General features: G+C 43.2%; 1 protein-coding gene across 1 annotated transcript in view; it reads left to right on the plus strand.

The window, feature by feature from the left end:
- Positions 1-4,017: 4,017 nt before the first annotated feature.
- plppr4b (phospholipid phosphatase related 4b) overlaps positions 4,018-25,411 on the plus strand; it is a gene marked incomplete at both ends in the record, with an annotated part of 60,393 nt that continues 38,999 nt past the window's right edge. Inside the window, one exon of the mRNA XM_084326225.1 lies at positions 4,018-4,089. Coding sequence (XP_084182351.1) covers positions 4,018-4,089 — 72 coding nt within the window. The remainder of the gene's footprint in view (positions 4,090-25,411) is intronic.

Raw genomic sequence — 25,411 nt, forward strand, 5'->3', positions numbered from 1 at the left:
AGTTAGTTTACTTTACTGTTACATTTGCACTCTGGTTGGATGCCAAACTTATTTTTGTTGTACTGTACTTGTGCTGCTGTATAATGACAATACATTTGAATCTAATTTAATCTAAGCAACTGAAACTTAATGACATTCTCAAACATGGCAGAATTTATTTTGGGAGAAATCTGAGTAGAATTGTGTATTACAATTGTTGATATAAAGAAAATAATAATCCACGATACGATATCAGTTTAGAAGACATTTGATACATGATGCATTGCATATACCCACTCAGAGCTAGTAATGAAAGCAGTGTTTCTACCTTGCAACATGCACGCAATGTTGCCCCAGAAAAGCTGGACTTCCACCAATTTGAGCCATGTGTGGGCTTTGCACACTCTAAACCCTGTCCAGGTCCCTCTTTGATGGTCGCTATGTCACTGTCAAACATCAGATGTTGGCTTGAGGTCCAGTTGAAGAAACACCCAATTGCTTTCTTAAAGGAAGGTCTGTTACCTCACTTCTACAATGACACAGTGTGTGATCAAACACACACACATTTGCCCCAATTGGCTGAATATACTGTTTAAGATACCGGCAAGAACACACTGCAGTACAGTATGTATGATGAGTGAGTGGTCCCCTTACTGTAAACAACAAAGCCATTGAGTTCCTATGTTGTGTGAGCTCGCCTGGACAACGGCATGTCTGGGCTGTACAGAAGCAGACTTTTAGGCCTACATCAAATCAATTGGAATCTGTTAGGCCTATATTGGCACATTATATCGACTTATGTCATAAAGCCCTGTCAAAAACATTATACAATGGCCTTATTTCGCAGTAACAGCCTGACAGAAACAGTGTTTGGTGTGTTCATCCTAGATTAAATTAAACAGTAGGTTTATTTACCATATAGGTTAGTCATAAATGCCCTATAGGATAGGCGTATGTGGTTATCTCACATAGTGAAGATCAGGTTATGTTGGTCTACTAGATGACAGTAGGGGTTAAGACAGATCTAACCGGCCAAAAGCACTAACTTTTACTAACAACAATGTAAAAAGTTCAGTATCATCTCCTCAGACCGTGAAGTGACATTGTTGTCAACTCTGTGTAGGCTATAATAGTAGGGTATAGCCTACTCAAACTACCATCTCCATCTTTACTGACTTTATCTTAACGCAGTCTATTCAGTTGAGTTGAGTACATTATTGCTATATAATAGTAGTATTACAAGGACTCATTTCTGGCTGCTATGGTGCATTGCAGTGTTTTCCCAAATTGGAAATAGCAATTGTCGGTAGCCTACAACAAGGTAGCCTATAATTGTCTAATACTGTATGCCGAGCAGGCACGCCTCTCTACACTGCCAGCTGGTAAAGACGTTCGGTATCACACCACGACAACAACAATGTGTGTGTGTGGGGGGGGGGGTTCCTACCTTGGACAGCTCCTTTGGATGCTCAGCGTGGGAAACACTGTAAACACCTGTTTATAATAATGTCTGCCAGCAGCGAGAAGAACAGATGCCGTTCGCTCTGCGTTCATTCGCCGGGTCCGCGGAGAGAGAGGAGTGTTCTTCTCGGTCGCTTCTGGTGATAATATCGAGGCTAATTTAGCGACACTTTTCCCGCATCTTCGTTTTGTTTTTAATTATGTTGCGTGAAGCTATACACTTCGGCAGCAGGACGCATGCGCGACCCGATCTCTGAAAGGCATTAAAGGGGTTCCTTCTTCCCCGCGTCACCGCTGGTGTTGCCCCCCCCCCTGTCCTCCCCCATCCTTCATTCCTGACTCTTCTCCTAGTAACAGGTGTCCTATTCACACAGACTCACTTGCTATGCAGTGTGGTGTCCTTTTACCCTGCTAGTGTGCTGTGTGGTCAGATAGCCTAGTTGTGGGAAAGACATTGGATAGGCTACTACTGTGTGTTAAAATTGAGATGCCACATTATTATAAGGGCTCTGTGAAAGTATTTCCCTAGAATGTCACATAAATGCATAGCATTTAGGGATGTTGAATAGGCTACTTGAAAAGTATAATATTCAGTCATCGGCATTTAACTTGTAGCCAGCTATGTCATGGGATTGCAGTGGCTCGTCAGATGAGTGTACGCTTATTCATCCAAATGAATAATGATAACCTAACTGAAGAGTGAGTTTGAGTTCACTATAATTTAATTGTAGCCTAGGCCTACAACGAGATGGCCTATTCTAAATGGGTAAGCGCTATATTATTCTGATCACAGCCTCACTTATCACTACCAAGTGTTACTAATCTGTGCTGCATCACATCTGAAGACATTTTCACCAGGTGGGCTCCCAGGGAGCACCCAGGCAGGCCACATATTTAAGGAACATAGGAGCCTATAGCTATCATTGAAGAAAAACATTACATTACAGTGTATTCAGTTAGCCTAATGCTTAAAGGGGCACTTCACCAAAAACAATACTGATTTATTTTGCACATAATCTCACACATATTCCATGGCTCTAAACTGTTTTTCACACATGCATGTAGTTTAATTATGTTGATGAAGATATTGCAATCCATATCTATTTTTTTTTTATCTCTATCATTTTATTGAGCTGTAAAGCAACAATCCAGCATCCTCCGATGGCTGCTGGCATCACTGGGGGAGATATTCAAACTCATTAACTCTCAATAACAAACTAAATGAATGTGTGCAAAACAGTTTAGATTTATGTGCAAAATAAATTGCTGTTGTTTTTCAGTGAAGTGCCCCTTTAACAGGTTTGCACATAATGCATTTAGTTTGACAGTTATTGAGTTCATGAATTTGAACTTGTCCTCCAGTGATGTCATCAGAGAAAACTGATAATTACAGCTCAACAAAAGGAGAGAGATGAAAAAAGCAATCCTATTAGGCTACTATTCTTTCAACTATTCTTTTTTAGAGTAGGACTAAGAGTTTGCAGGCTTGGAAAATGCTCATGTGAGCTTACACCAAAATAAGGTTGAAACTCTGGTTCAGACCTATATTAACAATATTATATAAATATAATTTGGGTGTGAAACCTCAACTTTTAATTGTATTGCTCCACAGAGTCAGTGCCCAATTAAGTCTCTGACTCTCTCTCTCTCTTTTAAATTGCCCCTTTATTTACACTGGTATATAGGCTAGGAATATAGTAGTGACACAACTCACCATTTCATACTGCTATGTGTATACTTGTTTATTCTCAGATGGACCTAACATGCCATTTGGTAGACACTTATCCAAAGCGCCTCATAGCCTATTGTGAGTGAACACTTTTTATCTGTTAATTTTTTTGCATGTGGTCACTGGTGAATTGAATCCCTAACCCTGAAGAGACAGTGCTGTACACGTATTCACAATACACCAAACATTTGGCTCTTTGCACACAGCTAATGCAGATTGATGTATCTGGGATGGTGATCCAAGCCTATGTGAGAATTATGATGAATCGAGGGCTCTAACAATTGCTGTGTAATCACATGATAATGCATAATGATAGCCTATTTCTGTAAGATGGATGGCAGTCTATTAAATATTGTTTTAGACAATTGGCACATGTCATGGTTTCAGCAGCAGTCAAAACCATATGTTGTCAATTCATAAACTCCACAGTGCGCTTGCGCACGTCTCTCGCGCTCCACGGTGTGAGAAAAAAAACAGAAGAGCTCCATCTGGGTCTTTACTACAGTATGCTCATAACCGGCGGTGCTCCCGTGAAGTCTACGAAGACATGCACTGAATCGAATTTGTTTTTCTTTCCACGATATAACTACTGGGAGGAGTGCCACTTCGACATTTGTCTTTTGCAGATATAAACCGCACGCTTGATCCGCGGCGACAGAAGACACTCCGGAATGTAGAGCGCGGCGGTCGTGCAGCGCGTGTGATCTTGGCACAACAAGCCGCGGCGGTGGTGACGGGCAGGACCGGAGGAGGAGAGGCGAGCAGCGGACCCAGCATCTCTGCATCCTCCTACAACAGGTTATAATAAGGCCGTTTCGTCGAGGAGCGAAAACGAGGATATTCGAGATATGCCTGCAAGAGAAAAAGGAATAATGACCAAAGACAGTGTCAGCTTGCTGCCCTGTTTCTATTTCGTTGAGGTGCGTTTATGAATCATATAAATTATGACCCCCCCCCCCCCCCTCCTCAGAGCCTTTGCAGGGTGACATGTATGGGGGTGTATATGGGATCATTCATTTGGGCATGAATATAGCACCTGCATGTCTGATTTATTTTGTGTATGTTGTTATGTTCAGAAGTACATGCAATTTGTATGCAACTTGTGATTACTGTTGCTCGTTCCACCACTGCCAAGCAGTTCAATGCATGCTCTAGTTCACCCATCGCCTATGGGGGGTATACAGTTAAATATGCCTGCATCATACAGCATATAGATTTACATCATATAATGAAGACTGCTCTTTTTGATAGTATAGCCTTCTGAAGAGAACAAAGCACATGGGTTCATTTCTCAGTGAATATGAAGGGGTTCTCTGATCTCTTTAATTTGCAAGGTTGGCTATATTCATAATTTGAATAGATAGGACAAGCTATATGAGCTGGAGTGTATAGCACGCCTCATACCACACATAATACATATTAATAGCATGCAAAGGCATTCCAAGCTGAAAGTTTCTCACGGGCCTTCCTATAGGCTATATAGATGGAGGATTCGGTTGCCCCCTCAATCCATTAATGCAAATCTAGGTCAATGTTGAAAGTTAATTCTACCCAGTGTATGGTTTATCAGTATAGCCCCCGATTCTCAGATTCATGTAATTGAAGGACTGACATCTCATTATATCGCATTCTATGACTATGTTGAGCGTTATTCGTTTCATTCAGCAGACCTATTCTATTCCATTACATGCACTGTGGCCACATTCGTATATCATATATATTCTATTATATTCTGCATGGATTGTGGGCACATTCGTTCGGTATAGGCTATCTAATGTTATATTCTCTGTGGACCGTGGGCAGTCGCTCAGTATCTGTGTCTGTCAGTATAATTCCTTGGGATTCGAGGCGGCATACCCGCTCCACGGCATCCCATCCTGTCCGCCCGTCAACCGTGACTGCCAGGTCCCACATTAGATTTGGGGGAGGAGATCAGAGCGTGTCAATCAGAATTTATCCCACCTCCCCCGAGTACTTTATCTCTGCTATGTGCGCGTGCGCACGCACACACACACACGCACGCACACACACACGCACACACACACACACACACACACGCACGCACGCACACACACACACACACAGTCACACACCAGCCCATGTAGAAACCTCAGTCGCTGGCCTTCAGAACGACGATGAGGTGAAGATGAATGAACTACTGTTATTTTGCCATGCAGGTGCATAGAAAGTCATGCCTGGATGAGGATTTTTGTCCCCCAGCCCCCCCCCCCCCCCCCCATGAACCAGTGTCAGTATTTTGTAGAACGTTGTAGCTGGGAAGTGGTTTTATCCAGATCAGTGTTGAAGAGATCATGGTTTGAATCTATAAACCTTGCCCGATCTGAGAGGCATCTATTCAATTAGGATAGGCTGGTGTACAAAGGGGCTGAGATCACACAACAACCCCTATTATACTGGACCATGTTCAAAAACAGATTGCTCCCTCTCTCTCTGTTCCTCAAAACAGGCTACAGCCGCTCTATTTTGGATTCCGCGATGAAGTGCAGTGAAGTTGCTCTGCCCCGAGGCTGCTTTCCCTCCAAAGTGGAACAAATGGAAGCGTGTAGAGGGCTGAGCGACTGCTAACCAAAACCAGGCGAAAAACGAAAAGATGAAATCGGACGTGTAATTGTAAATGTTGTGCCCATTAGCCTAGATAAAGGATACTACACACACAGTGTATGATCAAAGTAATGGACACACTCGCCTTTAAAGGAACATGCCAATAGGAAATGCTGCTTTACTGTCTTTCCCAGAGTCGGAAGAATATTTCCTTGTTGTGTGTTCAGTACAAAGCTATCCGGCTGCAAGCTTGCCTATAGGTTAACACAAATGAATGGGACCACTAGCCTAGCTTAAAACTCCTGGGTGAGGTGTTTTTGGCCAACGGCTAGGCTAGCTGGTCCGTATCCGCTTCCATTCATTTCTGCTAAGCTAGGCTAGCTTGCAGCCACATAGCTTTCTGATGAATGCACAGAGAGGAAATTGGTATCTATCTTCTTGTCTGACTCTGGAGCAGACGGTACGCGCATTTGCCATAATGTTGATGTGTTTCTTTAAGGTTCTCCTTTGTGAGGGTGTAAATGTGGGGGGGGTTTAAAGGTTTTAGATAATCTTTCTCATTTAGCAGCTGGCTATTGGCCATTTTGCTCTTATGTCAGGCTTATAGACAGCAGCTTTAGCTAATCCTCCAATTTCTCATTACTAATGTACTGCATGTAATTAATCTGGTCTTCATGTTAATGATGGATGATCGATGGAACACACAGAATCAATGCTTAGTGCCGAATTGCAATTGGGTATAGCACCATAATCATACTGTTCACTCCACCAGGTGACACTTTTGCCTTGTAAATCTGGGCGTTGTCATCCTGAAGGATATTACATCGCTACCACAAAGAAAGAAATGCATAATGAGAAGATCATTCAGAATAGTTATTGGTGTTTTTTTTTATATTCCTGGCACAGTAAGAGTGAGCCTAAGGGTCTGTGTATACTTGCTGTTAACCATGCGTACGAGTAGACAAGTGGCTGTGTTGTGAGCGGCATTGTTCACATACTTGCCTGTGTATTTTGCCTGTACCTGGAGCATTAAAAAGTCTGTTCACTAGGGGCAGATTAGGGCCACATCCTCCCTCGCTGACACATGTAATTATATAGAAGATGAATAACTTCCTTGTGAACTATCCACTATCCAGATTTGCACCATAAACATAAAACATGGCGATACCCAAGGAGGTTATGTTGAGATCATAGCAGAAAAAGGTCTCAGAACTGTTTTTCTTTGCATGTCAAGTTTAGCCACATCCACACTACCCAAACTAACTTAATTGCATCTTTCGGATGCTTAGCGTACATTTCTGAGGACGTGCACAAAGTACGCTCGAAAGGAATGCAGGATATTCTCTCTGTCCTCTTATGCACGCAAATGCATATTTAAAAACAAGTATACAGTCACCAACCATAATTCACCGTTTGTGGTGCCACCTCCTTAAGTTACAGTGGTGTTGCTAAATACGTCAAACTAGGATATTGTGTGTCAGTATTACAAGTTCCTCAGTAACACTATTGCGCTTACCGACCTCACTCCCGATGGGCAAGTTGGCACCTTAAATGGTTGGTGTGTGAATGGGTGAATGTGAGGCATAAGTGGTAAAGTGCTTTGGATAAAAGTGCTATATGAATGCAGTCCAAGTAGAACGTCTTTTTCTCTGTGTGGTGCCTGGGCCCTGATATCCGACATGACGACATCATGTCTAAAAGATCGTTAGATCGGTAGATTGCTGCGTCAGTCATTCTTTCACTCCACAGGACTGCTGTGAAGGTAGCACTCTTCATTGCAGTGTCCCATTTAACTGAACCGTAAAAGTGTTGAGTGTTGCGGTACACACTTGGAGTGGAGTCTGATGCTTTTGGTCCCATTTGACATTAACTACAGTAGGAGACCTAACCATGGCAGAGAAATGTACTGTTAACCCTTTCACTGCCGCGCTACCCAAACGGTTAACCCTTTCACTGTGACAATACACAGAAGGTTAACCCTTTCACTGCCACACGGCAGCCGGTTAACCCTTTCACTGCCGCACGACAGAAGGTTAACCCGACTATCGCATATGGTGTTCCGACTATCGCATATGGCGTCTCAGGCTTTCTGTAGTCGACATGTGTCAACAAATGTACATGTCTGTTTGAATTTATGTTGTGCCGTTGTTACTGTAAACATTTTATGATTGTGATATGATGGTGTTAATGAGACGATGAGCTGTATGTGTGTGTCACTGGAATTTCCCCAAGGGGATCAATAAAGGAATATCTTATCTTATCTTACCATCACACCGTCGGTTGTGTGATAAGCGTGTCAGTGTATTTTACAGCAAGGAGCACTTGCATGGACCTGTGAACCGAAATGCATTTTCACAGCAGGGAGAGAGAAAGGGGAGGGGGTATCCAACACTTTAGAACCAGTGTGACATAGAGCAAGAGAAAGATGGAAGGAAGATGACTCTTTTCTCGATCCGGGGGAAGCGATAGCTGTGATCGGAGGATCGATAAAAGAGGTCTGGCTTTGAGATTATACAGTAGGTCAAGTCTATAGGGTGAACGGCAAATGCTTGTACTGTAGCGTCACAGTTTAGAGTCCAGCCTGTGACCTTTGTTGCATGCCCTCTTTCTCCCATCTGTCTTGTCCCACCCCACCATAATTAAGATGTAACTTTATTGCGCGTAAATACCTTTAAAAAGAAAAGAAAGATGACTCAGACAGATTGAGGGGCATACTATACTAGACTAGAGTGTAGTGAGACATACTAGAGTAGTGAGACAGATAGTAGAGTGTAGTGAGACAGATACTAGAGTAGTAGTGAGACAGATACTAGAGTAGTGAGACAGATACTAGAGTAGTAGTGAGACAGATACTAGAGTGTAGTGAGACAGATACTAGAGTAGTGAGACAGATACTAGAGTAGTGAGACAGATACTAGAGTGTAGTGAGACAGATACTAGAGTAGTGAGACAGATACTAGAGTAGTGAGACAGATACTAGAGTAGTGAGACAGATACTAGAGTAGTAGTGAGACAGATACTAGAGTAGTAGTGAGACAGATACTAGAGTAGTGAGACAGATACTAGAGTAGTAGTGAGACAGATACTAGAGTGTAGTGAGACAGATACTAGAGTAGTGAGACAGATACTAGAGTAGTGAGACAGATACTAGAGTGTAGTGAGACAGATACTAGAGTAGTGAGACAGATACTAGAGTGTAGTGAGACAGATACTAGAGTAGTGAGACAGATACTAGAGTAGTGAGACAGATACTAGAGTGTAGTGAGACAGATACTAGTGTAGTGAGACAGATACTAGAGTAGTAGTGAGACAGATACTAGAGTAGTGAGACAGATACTAGAGTAGTAGTGAGACAGATACTAGAGTAGTGAGACAGATACTAGAGTAGTGAGACAGATACTAGAGTAGTAGTGAGACAGATACTAGAGTGTAGTGAGACAGATACTAGTGTAGTGAGACAGATACTAGAGTAGTGAGACATATACTAGAGTAGTAGTGAGACAGATACTAGAGTAGTGAGACAGATACTAGAGTAGTAGTGAGACAGATACTAGAGTAGTGAGACAGATACTAGAGTAGTGAGACAGATACTAGAGTAGTAGTGAGACAGATACTAGAGTAGTGAGACAGATACTAGAGTGTAGTGAGACAGATACTAGAGTAGTAGTGAGACAGATACTAGAGTAGTGAGACAGATACTAGTGTAGTGAGACAGATACTAGAGTGTAGTGAGACAGATACTAGAGTAGTGAGACAGATACTAGAGTAGTAGTGAGACAGATACTAGAGTAGTGAGACAGATACTAAAGTAGTAGTGAGACAGATACTAGAGTGTAGTGAGACAGATACTAGAGTAGTGAGACAGATACTAGAGTGTAGTGAGACAGATACTAGAGTAGTAGTGAGACAGATACTAGAGTAGTGAGACAGATACTAGAGTAGTAGTGAGACAGATACTAGAGTAGTGAGACAGATACTAGAGTAGTGAGACAGATACTAGAGTAGTGAGACAGATACTAGAGTGTAGTGAGACAGATACTAGAGTAGTGAGACAGATACTAGAGTAGTGAGACAGATACTAGAGTAGTAGTGAGACAGATACTAGAGTAGTGAGACAGATACTAGAGTAGTAGTGAGACAGATACTAGAGTAGTGAGACAGATACTAGAGTAGTGAGACAGATACTAGAGTAGTAGTGAGACAGATACTAGAGTAGTGAGACAGATACTAGAGTGTAGTGAGACAGATACTAGAGTAGTAGTGAGACAGATACTAGAGTAGTGAGACAGATACTAGTGTAGTGAGACAGATACTAGAGTGTAGTGAGACAGATACTAGAGTAGTGAGACAGATACTAGAGTAGTAGTGAGACAGATACTAGAGTATTGAGACAGATACTAGAGTAGTGAGACAGATACTAGAGTATTGAGACAGATACTAGAGTAGTGAGACAGATACTAGTGTAGTGATACATACTAGAGTAGTGAGACAGATACTAGAGTAGTGAGACAGATACTAGAGTAGTGAGACAGATACTAGAGTAGTAGTGAGACAGATACTAGAGTAGTGAGACAGATACTAGAGTAGTAGTGAGACAGATACTAGAGTAGTAGTGAGACAGATACTAGAGTGTAGTGAGACAGATACTAGAGTAGTGATACAGATACTAGAGTAGTGAGACAGATACTAGAGTAGTGAGACAGATACTAGAGTGTAGTGAGACAGATACTAGAGTAGTGATACAGATACTAGAGTAGTGATACAGATACTAGAGTAGTGAGACAGATACTAGAGTAGTGAGACAGATACTAGAGTGTAGTGAGACAGATAAGGGAAGCCATTGTGTGTGTGTGTGTGTGTGTGTGTGTGTGTGTGTGTGTGTGTGTGTGTGTGTGTGTGTGTGTGTGTGTGTGTGTGTGTGTGTGTGTGTGTGTGTGTGTGTGTGTGTGTGTGTGTGTGTGTGTGTGTGTGTTTGAGAGCGAGAGAGACAGAGACAGAGAGGGGAAGAGAACCAGAGGAGTCTGGTGGTGAGCTGGAGCATAATGTAGGGTAATGGAGCATCGTTCCTCCGCTGCGCTGAGTGGGGCCAGTGGGGCTGTCCGGGGCCCGTTTAACGGCGTTTCAGAGAAAGGGAGCGCAAGGAATACTTTGCATGGTTCGACGATACAACGCACAGCGGCAGGTCCAGGGGAAGGACCAGAACAGATTCACTTCCCACAGCCTTCACTGTAGATGTAGACGGCTTCATCCGGCTTGGCTCACTCTTTTTGAGTTTGGTCGATTGGTTGTTTGGTCAGCCAGTAGGTCAGTTAGTCCAGTGATTCTCAACGTGGAGTCCAAGGACCTCCGGGGGTTCCTTGAGGGGGTTCCCAGGGAGTCCCCAGAACAATTTAGAACAGTTTGATTTCACTGGCTAGAAGTCAGATGAGAGAATATAATAAGAATGACTATTCTGATCATATCTGCTCAACTGTACTATGACAGTTGTGGAATTCTGAACTTAATCATATCCAACAAACAACGATCTGCTCAGATGGGGGTCTAGTCTTAGTCAGTCAATCAATTAGTCCGTGAGTCATTCTACAGTCAGTCGATTAGTCAGTGAGTCAGTTCTCTGGTTAGTCGATCAGTTGGGGTGATTAATCGGTGAGTCAGTCAGTCAGTCAGTCAGTCAGTCAGACAGTCGCTCACTCACCTTGATTCTGCCCAAGATATCAAACTGTTGATCATGGTAATACAAACTGGATTGCTGAGCACCCTCTCCTCAGCTGAGGTGCTGACAAGGCTAATGTGACTCTTGTTTTCACACGTTCCCCCCCTGCTGTCCTGAAATATGTCACTCGTTCCATATTTCTCTCTGTCTATCCGTCTGGATTCAAATTCCACTCTCTCTCTCTCTCTCTCTCTCTCTCTCTCTCTCTCTCTCTCTCTCTCTCTCTCTCTCTCTCTCTCTCTCTCTCTCTCTCTCTCTCTCTCTCTCTCTCTCTCTCTCTCTCTCTCTCTCTCTCTCTCTCTCTGTCGTCCATCCCTCTTTTTCTACTTAGCACGTGCCCCTGTTTGCATCTTAATGGATTTGAGATAATGAGAATTCCTGTATCATTATTACCAGTCGGATACCTTGGCTTATTAAGAGGGCATCATTCCTCCCTATCAGTGCTCCTATCCCCTTACCCTCCAAAAATAACCAGCAGCCAAAGCCCACAGAGGACTACTTTCCATTTTCCACGCATCCATTATTCAAACTTCCCTGGCACTTGGCTCCTCTCTCATCTTGGTAATCACTGAGGGGCTGGCCCCCGACTAGCGGAGGAGCTGATGCGCGGCTCTGGGAGGCTTTGAGAGGAGTGTCATATTGCAGGGTGTATTGCAATTTTTCAACCGTAAAAAGGGGAACTCCACTGAAATTAACTTTTTCGAAAAGACATTTTATGGACACGGTTGTTTCCGTACCTATATACATTGATTTTAAATACAGGTATAGGAACGTGACTCCGTAATATTTTCTTTCAACCGTGTCGGGCGATGCTGCTGCTGCCTTCATTGGATTCAGAATTGTTAGCATTTTCCTTTGTTACAAAGAGTTCATAGCTCATAAACCCTCTGGGACATTTCAAGAAAGTGTCTGCTTTTGCAGAACAACAAGCTGAAAGTTAATTCAGTGGAATTCCCCGCAGTCTAAATAATTAAATAAGAATAGTTGTCAGCATCGCTAGCAGCTGTTTAACGTGATCATCAAAGCACACACTGCATTTGCCTGCGCCTCTGACAGTCTTATGTTGCACAATGACAACACGGTATCATCGGAAAACGTAATTAAAGTACTAATCGACCACAGGGAAAAAAGGTACATAATGTACGTTGTGTTATAGCCACAAGTTATATTATTTACGTCTTGTATAAGTGTTTACGTTTCGTAAACACTGCGACTGGGAGTCGAACCAACAATTGGTCTCAACTCTAGACTAAATCACCCACCCACCCTGATACAAAGTCAGCAATACTTCGTTTTAGGGTTAGGGTTCAACGGTTATGGTTAGTTAAAATCAAATAAAATGTATTTGTAAGGCCCGACAACACACGTCAATGTACCCATGGGCCGGACACGTCTTCTTTAAACAAGTCAAGAAGAAACATCACAATAAATCAAGAACAAAACAAAAACACCATGAAATCCAAAATAAAATGTAAAATAAATAAATGAATGCAACACTCCCAGACATAGCCCACGCGAAGGTAAGGAAAAACTCACTAAAAACCTAGCAATAGGAAAAAAGCACCACAGGCAATGTTGTGGGGAGAAACCTTAGAAGGCCCGTTCAAGGGGGGGATCTCCTTTCTTAGATGTCGGTGATAGTAGTGTTGCTATAAAACAGGCGAAACAGTTGGTAAGCATGTGTAACGGATGGTATCGTGAAGCGCAGTCACAAAGGGCTGGGGTGAGTAGCGGTGCTATGGGTTAAACTCACTCTCACATCCTCAAAAGACACATAGACACGTTACAAAACAGTGAGTTCACTTCTTGGTATAGCGGTCTGTGCTGTTGCGCGCGGCGTGCAAGACCCGTGTTTGTAACTCCCTCGGGGCATCGAAGTCTGAGGTGACGTTGTCACAACGTTACACATGTACATATATACGTGTAATGAAACACAAATAAGTACATGCAATAGCAACTGGGGTACATAAGAACATTTTGAAAGATTGAAAATAGAGTTGTGACGGATCCATTTGAGGAATGGGGGCGGCGTAGAGAGGATCCTCCCGGCCATCACCACGGGACGTCCGCTCACAGGGAGACAGGGAGTTAACAGTGTGGTTCAAGTTTAAGTTAACAGTGTGGTTAAGGTTATAAGGTTAGGGTTTGTGTCTCAGTAGTCTTGAGGTGAAGGCAATTGCTTCCGATGAGCAGGTTGGCACCTTGCATGGTTGCCTCCGCCATCGGTGTGTGATTGTGTGAGTGAATGGGTCAAATGTGAGGAACAAATCGTAAAGCGCTTTGGACAAAAAGTGCTATATAAAAAAGCAGCCATTTACCATTTACCTGCTTCCCATGTAAGGGCCCAGGGTTTATTCCCCAGCAGGGGAGCTCAAACGTCTTTTGAAAACATTAAAAGTAAAAAAATAAATGTGCTCTGATTGAATTGATTGATTGAAAAGTTTATTAACAGATTGCAGAATGGGTACAGTACAGTACAGCTCAATACATACAATTGTTAAGGGGATGCAGACCAGAGAAATATTTTCATCTTGTTTACATCAGGGTCCCCCATTTTCAATTCATCATAACATATATGACATACATGACATACAGATAGACAGTACTGCTACATCTATACATTTATGACATCAGATTTGCAAATACAGTACTGTTTGTGATATAAAAAGTGTCCAGAAAAAGAGTATATACATTTGACGTAGAAACTGTACATTGGGGGAGATTGGGTGGGTGGGGTGGGGTTGGGTGGGTGGGTGGGGGCTGTACATTGGAGGTGGGGGGGGGGGGGGGGGTTGGGTAGGGGGGGGGGACACTGTACACTGTACATTGGAATACTGACAAAGCCATACTTGGTCATTTACTGTACAACTGGGTTAGGACATTTGTAGGGGCCAGTTTCGAATTGCAGTCTCCCGTAGGTGTTCTTTGAGAGTGTTTTTGAAAGTGGGTAGTGATTCCCATGTACATGTAATGCACATGTAATATGTACTTATTTGTAATACGTACACATTTTATAGTTGTATAAATATGTCAATATATTACTTATAGTAATAACAACGTACAATATGTACCTTTATCCTGTGGTCAATTAGTAGTTTATTTACATAGTTTAAGCGAGTTCGGGCTGACAGTACACATGCACGTCTTTAGAAACAACAAAGAAACAAGTTATCTGTCACCTGGAATGGAACTCTTTCCAAAACAAAAAGGTTTTAAAACAGCCAATAAGTTTAATGATGTTCGTTAGTACCATTGGCAAGCATGCAGTTTCCCCTCCCGGACAAAACAGTTACTGAGCTTTACGGTCGTGCCAGCAATCAATACAAAAGTGGGTGCCATATATAGAAGGACGTTCAAATGGTCAATTATGTTCCTTCGGAATGAATGTCATACCAAGGTGAAATTGTGGCTTCTTTTTTAAAAAGGTACTTTTAAAGCCTTTCTGCTTTATTATATAGGACAGTGAGTGACAGGAAATCAGGGGGAGGGAGAAGGGGGTGGCATGCAACAAATGCCTCAGGCTGGATTTTAAATGAAGATGTTGCGAATACATGGTGTGCGCTTTAGCATGGTAAGCCACCAGCATGCCTGAAATGATGGCTTTAAAGGACCATGTCAGTCTAATTTTGACTTCTCACCATCACTGGAGATTGCCCCTGTCTTTAAAAGACCGCTTCGACGATGTTCAGTTCAACCTTATCTCTTATCTATCCAAAGCAGGGATATAGTGTGCAAAACGCCTGCAGTTGTTATCAATGTTCTCTGTGTCTCTGGGGCACAGTTGCAAAAGCTGTTGTTCTTCCGGCACCTTTTTTAAAGGTTTTATTTAACCTTTATTTACCCAGGGTAGGTTCGCTGAACACAGATGCTCTTTTTCAGCTACGCCCTGCTTCACATTCACACAGTTCCATTCACACCTGGGAGCTGCCCAGTACAACCACAGTCTGACACCATTGGCCACTGAGCAACTCCACTGGAGCAGTTGGGGGTTTAGTGCCTTGCTCAAGGGCACTTCAGCGGTTGGTGTTAAGGGTATGGGAGAGAGTTATTCATTCAATTCCCCAGCCCAGATTTGTCCTGCCGGTCCGGGGGATCGAACCGGCGACCTTCCGGTCACAAACCCGCTTCTCTAACCTTTAGGCCACCGCTGCCTAATGACCTGGCGTCGTGTCATTTAAAAAAAAATTATCCTTTTTTTCTCCGATTTTCTATGTTTTTCTCCCCATCCCAATTTAGTCGTTATGCCAATTTCCCCCCTCCCCTACCTGGTCGTTGTGCGCATGTTCCCCCTACTGGTCGGTACAAGGGAACTCTGAAGTCTACCACATGCTTCCTCTGACACAGGCGGAGACAGCCAGTGGCTCTCTTTTCACCTGGCAGCGAGGACTCTCATTGGTGAAGTGTAACGCGTGGGAGGTCACGCTGCCTTCACCATTTCCTGCCTTTCGCTGAGCAGGCGCCCAGACCTGCCCTGTAGGCGTCGCTGTCCAAAACGCCAGATTACCACCCACAACTTCCCTCCCGCTAACTCAGCCAAACGAGTTAGTATGACGATCGGCCCAAGCCGCAGGCAATGCTGACTCCGGGAGTCGAGACCACAGCCTCTTGCATTGGTGACGAGCGCAATCTCCGCTACGCCACCCGACCGCCCTCGACCTGGTGTCTCATTTGATAAAAATATTAGTGCAGAGGATGTTATGGACGAGGATACATTTTTGGCAGAATCCGATATCCATATTTATTCAAGCCGGTGTGAAAGGCAGAGGCTGCTACTGTATGTAGGGTCCACGCAGACAGACCCCCGCTAAGAGCAAAGAGCGACTATGTGCAACCGATACCAGCAGGACAGAGAAGGCAGATAACCATTGAGTGAGTATTTTTGTTTTGGCCAACCAAGTAATTTTAACATAATTGGTTTTGTTTTCACAAAGGTTGGGCTAACTTGGGTCTGTACACAAATTTAACTAACTTCACCAAATTCACTTTGAATAATACTATTGAAATATTTGATTGACCACCTGTTGTGGTCTCTCTGATGCCTTTGATGGCTTTCTAAAAATGCATCGCACAACGTAAGCTATAGCATCATGGTTTGACCACCTGTCAGGATGGAGGTAGGTGAGTTCCAATTGTTGTAGGCAATCACAGAGACGGAGAAGGTATACTCTTGAACAGGTTCGACTTTAATAGTAAAGAACACAAAGAGTAATACTAGGATACTATGCCAAGGCAAGGGAACGAGAGAATTAGGTAATGGAGCTTAGTGGTGGTCCAGAACTGGAACCGCCCGCGTTATCTCCGAACGCCTATAGTGAAGACCTGGCAAATGACAAGCAGAGGAAAGGAATGTTATATAGCCACCAAATACCAACATTCCACACACACTCCCGTGACAGCCAATCAGAAGCCAACCCCTAATTGACAGCACTAAATGACAGGGAAAACAAGTGACAGTAATCAAGTGACAGATGACAGAGAAAGTGGGAGGTTCCCGACCGTAGTCAAGAACCAGAATCGTAACACCCACCCTGTTATTTATTGCAAAATTGTAGTAACGTTATAGCTAATCACAATATAGCTGTTTACGTAGCAGTATGTGATCAGTACCTTCCTGATTAATAACCATCTTATTTTCCGTCCTTTACTCTGTAGACTATATCTGGCTGCTTCTCATCATTTTGTGTTGTTGAGTGGGTGCTACAAGGATAAAGACTTGGCGAGGAGAACCACATCATGTTGCCTGCCTGTGTCCTACATTGCATCAGAGCCAGCTTTCTCATGCCATTGAATGGTCAATACCAAGGGCATGTTGTGGATTACACAATGGGCTAGCTTTGACCATGTGAAATACAAGCCTGTGGAATAATGTTGCCAAATCTTTTCAATGCTGGTAAGAATTTTAGTTTGAGGCCGATTTATTTGGACTGATCGGGACTTTGTCCATGTCAATGTATGATGTGCAATATGCAAAATATAGCTGGAAATTTTTTTGAAAGTAGAGTACAATATATTTTTTATAAAATACATTTAAACACATGAATATCAAGGTTTGCGGCTGGTCAGCAGGATGCCTGTCGCTTGCAAGTAAACCGTGGTGCGGTTAGTTTGAGGTGTGAATGCAAATCGGACCAAAGGCAGGATTGGACATGTTGAAATAATTTTCATATGAAGTCGATTATTCGGTTGCAGTATGATAACTACATGTCTGATGTTTATAACAAACCAAACCGTTTGAAAATCGGTTGAAAATTGAGCAAGCTATGGTTATTTCAATAGTACATGCACCATAGACATTCATGTTATGAGTGGGCGTGCTGCCTGTGGCAAGATGGCTGCCGTGTGGCAACGTCGGCCTCCATTGGCCAGCAGCGCGGGTGAGTCATCTAGCCTTTATATATGTTTATGGATATAACGCCCTCCCCCACCAGCTGGCTGGGTGGGTTTTGCATCCTGGTACATGTACAGTAGTCACTGCCGGCACAGCTCTGCAAGCCAGCGAACACAGATGTATTTGTTAATATAGCACACGCTGAGGAATGTATTGCTTCAATGGACTACATTTATGGACTACATTTGTCGGGGGCAACAGTGGCTCGGGAGGTAGAGCTGAGCAGCCATCTGGTAATCCAGAGGTTCCCGGTTTGATTCCCGCTCCTCCCGGGCAGCGTGTTAAAGTGTTCTTGAGCAAGACACCTAATTGCTCCTGATGAGCAGGTTGGCACCTTGCATGGTTGCCTCCTCCGTCGGTGTGTGAATGTGTGAGTGAATGGGTCAAATGTGAGGAACAAATTGTAAAGCGCTTTGGATAAAAGCACTATATAAATGCACCCATTTACCATTTACCATCAACACTGATTGGACATCCACATGAAAAGTGGCCAAATTCCCCTTTAACTCATTGTGTGTTCCTAGTTGTATACACAGTGTGTGTTTGAGCTCATCTTAGCCTACCTTACTAAATGCCATTCATACTGCCATTGATGTTGAAAAGGGGTGGAAAATACTCCTTGAAACTTGAAATTGGTTTGAAAGTTGCTAGACATATTCATCCTTGTGAAAATCATTGCACCATTTTACTTTCACTAACACGCTAAACACTTTCCGCATTCAACATCAAAGTTCTGGCTGACATGGGGTCTTTTATTCTTGGTTCTTTGTTTGCTTACTTCCCATACCTGGACCTGACATGTTGGATGGATGCAGCCTTGTCTGCCTCATCCTTGAAAGTGTTCTCATGTTTGGTCTCAAAATTTGACATTCGGCAAAGAACATTTTCAAGACACAAGTACACACAGCAGTCCTTATGAAACCCAAAACCTCCCTCTTCTGTCCACGGGGGCTGGAATGCCTGAACTTTACTTTAGCTTTCTTAACTAGCAGGCCTGCTCCAACAATGTTTTCCCCCCACAATACCTCTCTTCTCTGCCTATGATTGGCTCTGACCCTGTTATCTTTTTATTTAAATCTTTTATTTATCAATCAAACTAACGTAAATAACAGTCCAATGGCTGTGAAAGAGGTAATCTGGCATGCGGATGAAAGGGCACATTTTCAAAGATAATCCCATCTAAACTACCAGGCGTCAATGGTGGCACACGTGCCTAAGGTCGCTGACCCCTTGCAGTAGCGTAATACAGTATCACTAAAGGTGCAGTCAAGTCAAGTCAAGTCAAGTCAAGAGTTTTAATTGTCACGGCATACAGGTATACAATGAAATGCGGGTGGTCTTGCCCGCAACGATGTGCAATACAGTGGTACATATAATAGAATCAAAAGAAGGAAACAACATTGTGCAGTAACAGGTAGCAGGTAACATGGAGTGACATCTCGGTATCTGTACATAGTTATTTACAGAGCATATGGGACATGCTAGTTAGCTTTGGTAGTGCAATACACTGTTCCTGTTATTCTAATTTAAAGTGTCCTTTCCTTTGGCCATAAGTGTGCGTGTGTGCGACATGAGTGTGTGCCCGCTCATGTTAAAGTGTTAAGTGGCTGCTCGTGTGTGAGCGTGCACAGTGTGCGTGTCGTGTGTGTGTTCATGTGTGCTTGTGTGTGGACAGTTCAATGTTCTGAGCACTCAATGTTCATTGTTCATGGCTCTGATGGCCTGGGGGAAGAAGCTGAGCCTAAGCCGCTCTGTCCTAGTAGCTGGTTTTCACAAGTGTGAATTAGCTCTGCCTAGCGACTTTCAAGTTTCATTGAGTATATTTCCACCCTTTTTCAACGTCAATGGCAGTGTGAAAGGTATAGGCTCAGATCTACCAAAACATACACTTTATACATCTAGACCAGGGGTTCCCAAACTTTTTCAGCTCGAGACCCAAAAGAGAAATGTGGTGTTTCCCCGGGACCCAAACTTACAAAAATACACCATGAATTGCCATAACATGGGCGGCTGGGTGGCGTAGCGGAGATTGCGCTCGTCACCAATGCAAGAGACTCCGGTCTCGACTCCCCGAGTCAGCGTTGCCTGCGTCTTGGGCCAGTCGTCATACTATCTCAATTGGCAGAGGTAGCGGGTGGAAAGTCGATGGGTGGGGATTGGACGTTGTGGACAGAGACTCCTACAGGTCGGTTGGGTGACGCCTGTACAGCAGAGACAGGAAGTATCGGGGGCAGCGTGAGCCTCCCACGCGTTACTCCTCGCCACTGAGAGTCTGCGCTGTCTGGTGAAAAGATGCGACAGGCTGCCTCCTCGTGTACCAGAGGGGACACGTGATGCAAGGCTTCTATCCTCACTACAGCCGACCAGTGGGAGGCATAGTCTAGCAACGTTCAAGACAGGGGAGGGGAGAATTGGCAATACGAAATTGGGATGGGAGAAAAATAGAAAAATAAGGAGAAAAAGTGGATAAAAAAAATGAATTGCCATAACATACATTTATAAACTACTGATAAAGAACACAACAAACCATGCATTTCAAATGTATATGAAATGTATTTATTTAATTATAAAAGTACATCACAGCAACAATCAGAGTGTAATGTTAAGTTGCTCACCACCTCATAACATATACATACAATTTTGTAACACTTTTAAATGAACAAACATGTTCTACTCTCCTTTCTATTTCTCACCTTTTTCAACTCTCCATTTCTTACCCCCTCCCTCCGTCCCTCAACCTTAAACCCCAACATTGAGCAACATTCTGATTAATTTGTACTGACTTATTTAAAGATTATACTGACCTGACATCATGCTAGAAGGGGTATAATATTTCATCTATGGCACAATGAAATCTAATGAGAGATATGTGGCTGGTTGAAGTTTTCAACCAGCAGATCTATTCTGGGCTTGGTTTTTGAAAGTGCTATTCTGAGGTCATGCTGAGCATTTAGTCTGTTTCTGTATTTGTTTTTCATGCATGGTAGAGTAGAAAACCCAGATTCACATAAGTATGTGGTGCCAAACTGAATCAACACATCTACAGCTTTTTTATTAAAAAAAAAAAAAAAAATTATTTTATTTTTAACTTTTTATTGGCGACCCAATAAAAACGGGTCCGCGACCCAGAGTTTGGGAAACGCTGATCTAGACGCACAAAATCTGCTAAAGACAGGGACAATCTCTGTTAGTGGCGAGAAGTCAAAAGGACACTGGTACGCCGGGCAGCGTCCTCGGCAGAGTGTGTGTATCCGCAAAGTGGTGCAGGGATAACCGTGTTGACACCACTGACCTATATTCTCAGCAGTCTAGAGGCTGAGTGGGTGATGACGCGTGAGAGACTACCAACCATATGCCTGGACTCCCTGTTCTGAGCCAGGAGAACACAGGAGCGAGAGAGAGGGACAACAGATATATAGAACAAGAGGGAACGAGAGAGAGAGAACAGATACATATACAGTATATAGAGAGAGAGAGAGAGAGAAAGAGAGAGAGAGCAGATATACGGTATATACAGTATATATAGAGGGAATGAGAGAGAGCAGATACTGTATATATATAGAGAGAGAGAGAGAGAGAGAGAGAAAGAGAGAGCAGATATATGGTATATACTGTAGAGAGGGAATAAGAGAGAGAGAGAGAGAGAGAGAGAGAGAGAGAGAGAGAGAGAGAGAGAGAGAGAGAGAGAGAGAGAGAGAGAGAGAGAGAGAGAGAGAAAGAGAGAGCAGATATACGGTATATACTGTAGAGAGGGAATAAGAGAGAGAGCAGATACTGTATAGAGAGAGAGGGAATGAGAGAGAGCAGATATACTGTATATTTTATCTATTCTATTCTACTATTTTATTGCATTGCACTATTTTACTCTGTCTATTTTATCTTACTCTTTTTATTATTGTCTATTTAAAACTGAATCAAACCATAAACAAGGTGGCCTGTTGGGATGTTAGATGCTAATGTGAAAAACTGTGATTTTCTATGTCTGCACTTTATGTGCTCATTTTATGCCTGTCTTTTTTCTGGTGTGAAGCACATTGAGCTGCAGTTTCTGTATGAAAGGTGCTATACAAATAACGTTTATTATTATTATTATTATTATTATTATTATTATTATTATTATTATTATTATTATTATTATTATTATTATTATTATTATTATTATTATTATTATTATTATTATATATAGAGGGAATAAGAGAGAGAGAGTATATATACAGTATATATATATATATAGAGAGAGAGGGAATGAGAGAGAACAGATATACGGTATATACAGTATATATAGAGAGGGAATAAGAGGGAGAGAGAGTATATATACAGTATATAGATAGAGAGAGGGAATAAGAGAGAGCAGATACTGTATATATATAGAGAGAGAGAGCAGATATACTGGCCAGGTCTCCCCTGCAAAAGAGATATTGTATCTCAATGGGACTTCCTGGTTAAATAAAGGTTAAATAAAAAAGAAATAAAAAAGAGGGAAATAAGAGAGAGAGAGAGAGAAAACAAATAGAGAGGGAATGGAAGAGAAAGAGAGAGCATATATATATATAGAGGGAACAAGTGTAGACACAGAGAGGAATAGAATACTTTTATTGTCAAGTAAATGTATATGTATAGCCTCGATTTGTCGTCGGCATTTAACCCTTTCCTAACTAGTTCGGTGGGCAGTCTGGTGTCCCCGGGTACCAACGCCAGTTGTGATGCCAGTGCCTTGCTCAATGACAGGAGTCTAGCGTGCATGCCTTTTTTATTGTGGGGGGAAACAGTAGTACCTGTAGGAAACAGTAGTAACTGTAGGAAACAGTAGTACCTGTAGGAAACAGTAGTACCTGTAGGAAACAGTAGTACCTGTAGGAAACAGTAGTACCTGTAACAGTAGTACCTGTAGGAAACTGTAGTACCTGTAACAGTAGTACCTGTAGGAAACAGTAGTACCTGTAGGAAACAGTAGTACCTGTAACAGTAGTACCTGTAGGAAACAGTAGTACCTGTAACAGTAGTACCTGTAGGAAACAGTAGTACCTGTAGGAAACAAACAGTAGTACCTGTAGGAAACAGTAGTACCTGTAGGTACTGTTACCTGTAGGAAACAGTAGTACCTGTAACAGTAGTACCTGTAACAGTCTGTAGGAAACAGTAGTACCTGTAGGAAACAGTAGTACCTATAACAGTAGTACCTGTAACAGTAGTACCTGTAGGAAACAGTAGTACCTGTAACAGTAGTACCTGTAGGAAACAGTAGTACCTGTAGGTACTGTTACCTGTAGGAAACAGTAGTACCTGTAACAGTAGTACCTGTAACAGTCTGTAGGAAACAGTAGTACCTGTAACAGTAGTACCTGTAACAGTAGTACCTGTAGGAAACAGTAGTACCTGTAGGAAACAGTAGTACCTGTAACAGTAGTACCTGTAACAGTAATACCTGTAGGAAACAGTAGTACCTGTAACAGTAGTACCTGTAACAGTAGTACCTGTAGGAAACAGTAGTACCTGTAACAGTAGTACCTGTAGGAAACAGTAGTACCTGTAACAGTAGTACCTGTAGGAAACAGTAGTACCTGTAACAGTAGTACCTGTAGGAAACAGTAGTACCTGTAACAGTAGTACCTGTAACAGTAGTACCTGTAGGAAACAGTAGTACCTGTAGGAAACAGTAGTACCTGTAGGAAACAGTAGTACCTGTAGGAAACCCACGCAAAAAACACAGTGAGAACATATGAAAGAGGGAGTAGATGTGGTTTAAGAGAGAGAAAGAGGAATGACGTAGAAGAAGGAAATGTGATGCAGAGGAGAGAAACAGGAAAGAGAGAAAGTGGGAAAGAGAGAGAGGGAGTGATGGGGAGCAGAGGAGAGAAGGGTGTGAGAGAAAGAGGGAGAGAGATAGAAGAGAGTGGGAAAGAGAGAGGAGGGATGGGGGCAGAGGAGAGAAGGGTGGGAGAGAAAGAGGGAGAGAGATAGAAGAGAGTGGGAAAGAGCTATAGAGGGTGTGAGAGAGAGAGAGAAGGAGGGCATGCCAACAATGAGAGAAGGGGGGATGTGGTAGAGGAGAGAGAGATGAGAAGCAGAGGAGAGAGGGATGAAAGGGAGGGTGATAAGAAGGGCTTCAGAGAGAGTTGTGACCTGGGTTTAATGTGGAACACAAGCTTACGTTAGCTTCATGTAAGCTTCTGCAATAAGCATCCTCTCATCTTGCATGCACAACTTCTCCATCCATCCACCCACCCACAACTCCACCCAGCCATCCCTCCATCAATAATCAAACAGCTTCCTCAACCTGCAGTGTCCCCGTTTCATGGGATCTTGAGGAGCTGCACGGGCATTTTTGTTGGTTGAGAATTCCTCCCCCCACGATGCCCCGTAATGGGTTAACCAGCTTGGTGATCCGCCTGTCATGAATATTTGAACATGGTTGGGCAAGTGAAATTGCTGTCTACGGGGTTTTATAATGATGGTGTTGCGCTGCTGCGTAGATGTTTGAAGAGACACCACACCTGTCATCAGGGAGATGAACGTTGGCATCGTTGACTCGCTTCATACGAGGCAGAAGCATGAGGATGTCCTTCCTTCCTCTCTTTCCTTCCTCTCCTTCCTCCCTTTCCTCCTTCCTTCCTTCCGTCCTTCCTTCCTTCCTTCCTTCCTTCCTTCCTTCCTTCCTTCCTTCCTTCCTTCCTTCCTTCCTTCCTTCCTTCCTTCCTTCCTTCCTTCCTTCCTTCCTTCCTTCCTTCCTTCCTTCCTTCCTTCCTTCCTTCCTTCCTTCCTTCCTTCCTTCCTTCCTTCCTTCCTTCCTTCCTTCCTTCCTTCCTTCCTTCCTTCCTTCCTTCCTTCCTTCCTTCCTTCCTTCCTTCCTTCCTTCCTTCCTTCCTACCATCCTCCTCCTTTTCTTTAGTTCTGCCCTATACCTTCTCCACTCCTTCAAGATACGACTGATCTAACGCAGCCTGACTGACATATGGAGGAAAGCTCTTTGATCTCTTCAACCTGGAAAGGAAGGAAGGGAGGAAGGACAGATTGGTATTAAGTAGAAAAGTGAAAAGGCTAAGTATATCAAGTGGGATCAATACACAGAAAAGTGAAACAGAGGCTGTTGTGTGTGTCTCCGTGCGTGCCTGTGCATGTATGTGTGTGTGTGTGTGTGTGTGTGTGTGTGTGTGTGTGTGTGTGTGTGTGTGTGTGTGTGTGTGTGTGTGTGTGTGTGTGTGTGTGTGTGTGTGTGTGTGTGTGTGTGTGTGTGTGTGTGTGTGTGTGTGTGTGTGTGTGTGTGTGTGTGCGTGTGCGTGTGCGTGTTTTTGCATTCTGACCCAGCTCAGTAAAGCTTGGCAGCTCCCAGCAGGAGTGTCTTCAGAACCTCTGACTTGAAGGGATGTCCTTCTGTTCCACTCACAGCAGGAGGAGGAGGAAGAGGAGGGCTGGGGCTGCGCTGCGCCATCATCCGTGCTTCTTGTCTTCTCGTAACATTAGCCAGCCTGCAGACTCCGGTAGCCACCGTATAACATCTGAATTAGGACATTATACGGCGCAATGCCGGTGGTGCCCGTAGGGCAAGATTGAAACCCCAGTGACTTCTCCGCTGCCACAC

The sequence above is a fragment of the Notolepis coatsorum genome (genome assembly GCF_963971535.1).
Source record: "Notolepis coatsorum genome assembly, chromosome: 12".
NCBI lineage: Eukaryota > Metazoa > Chordata > Actinopteri > Aulopiformes > Paralepididae > Notolepis > Notolepis coatsorum.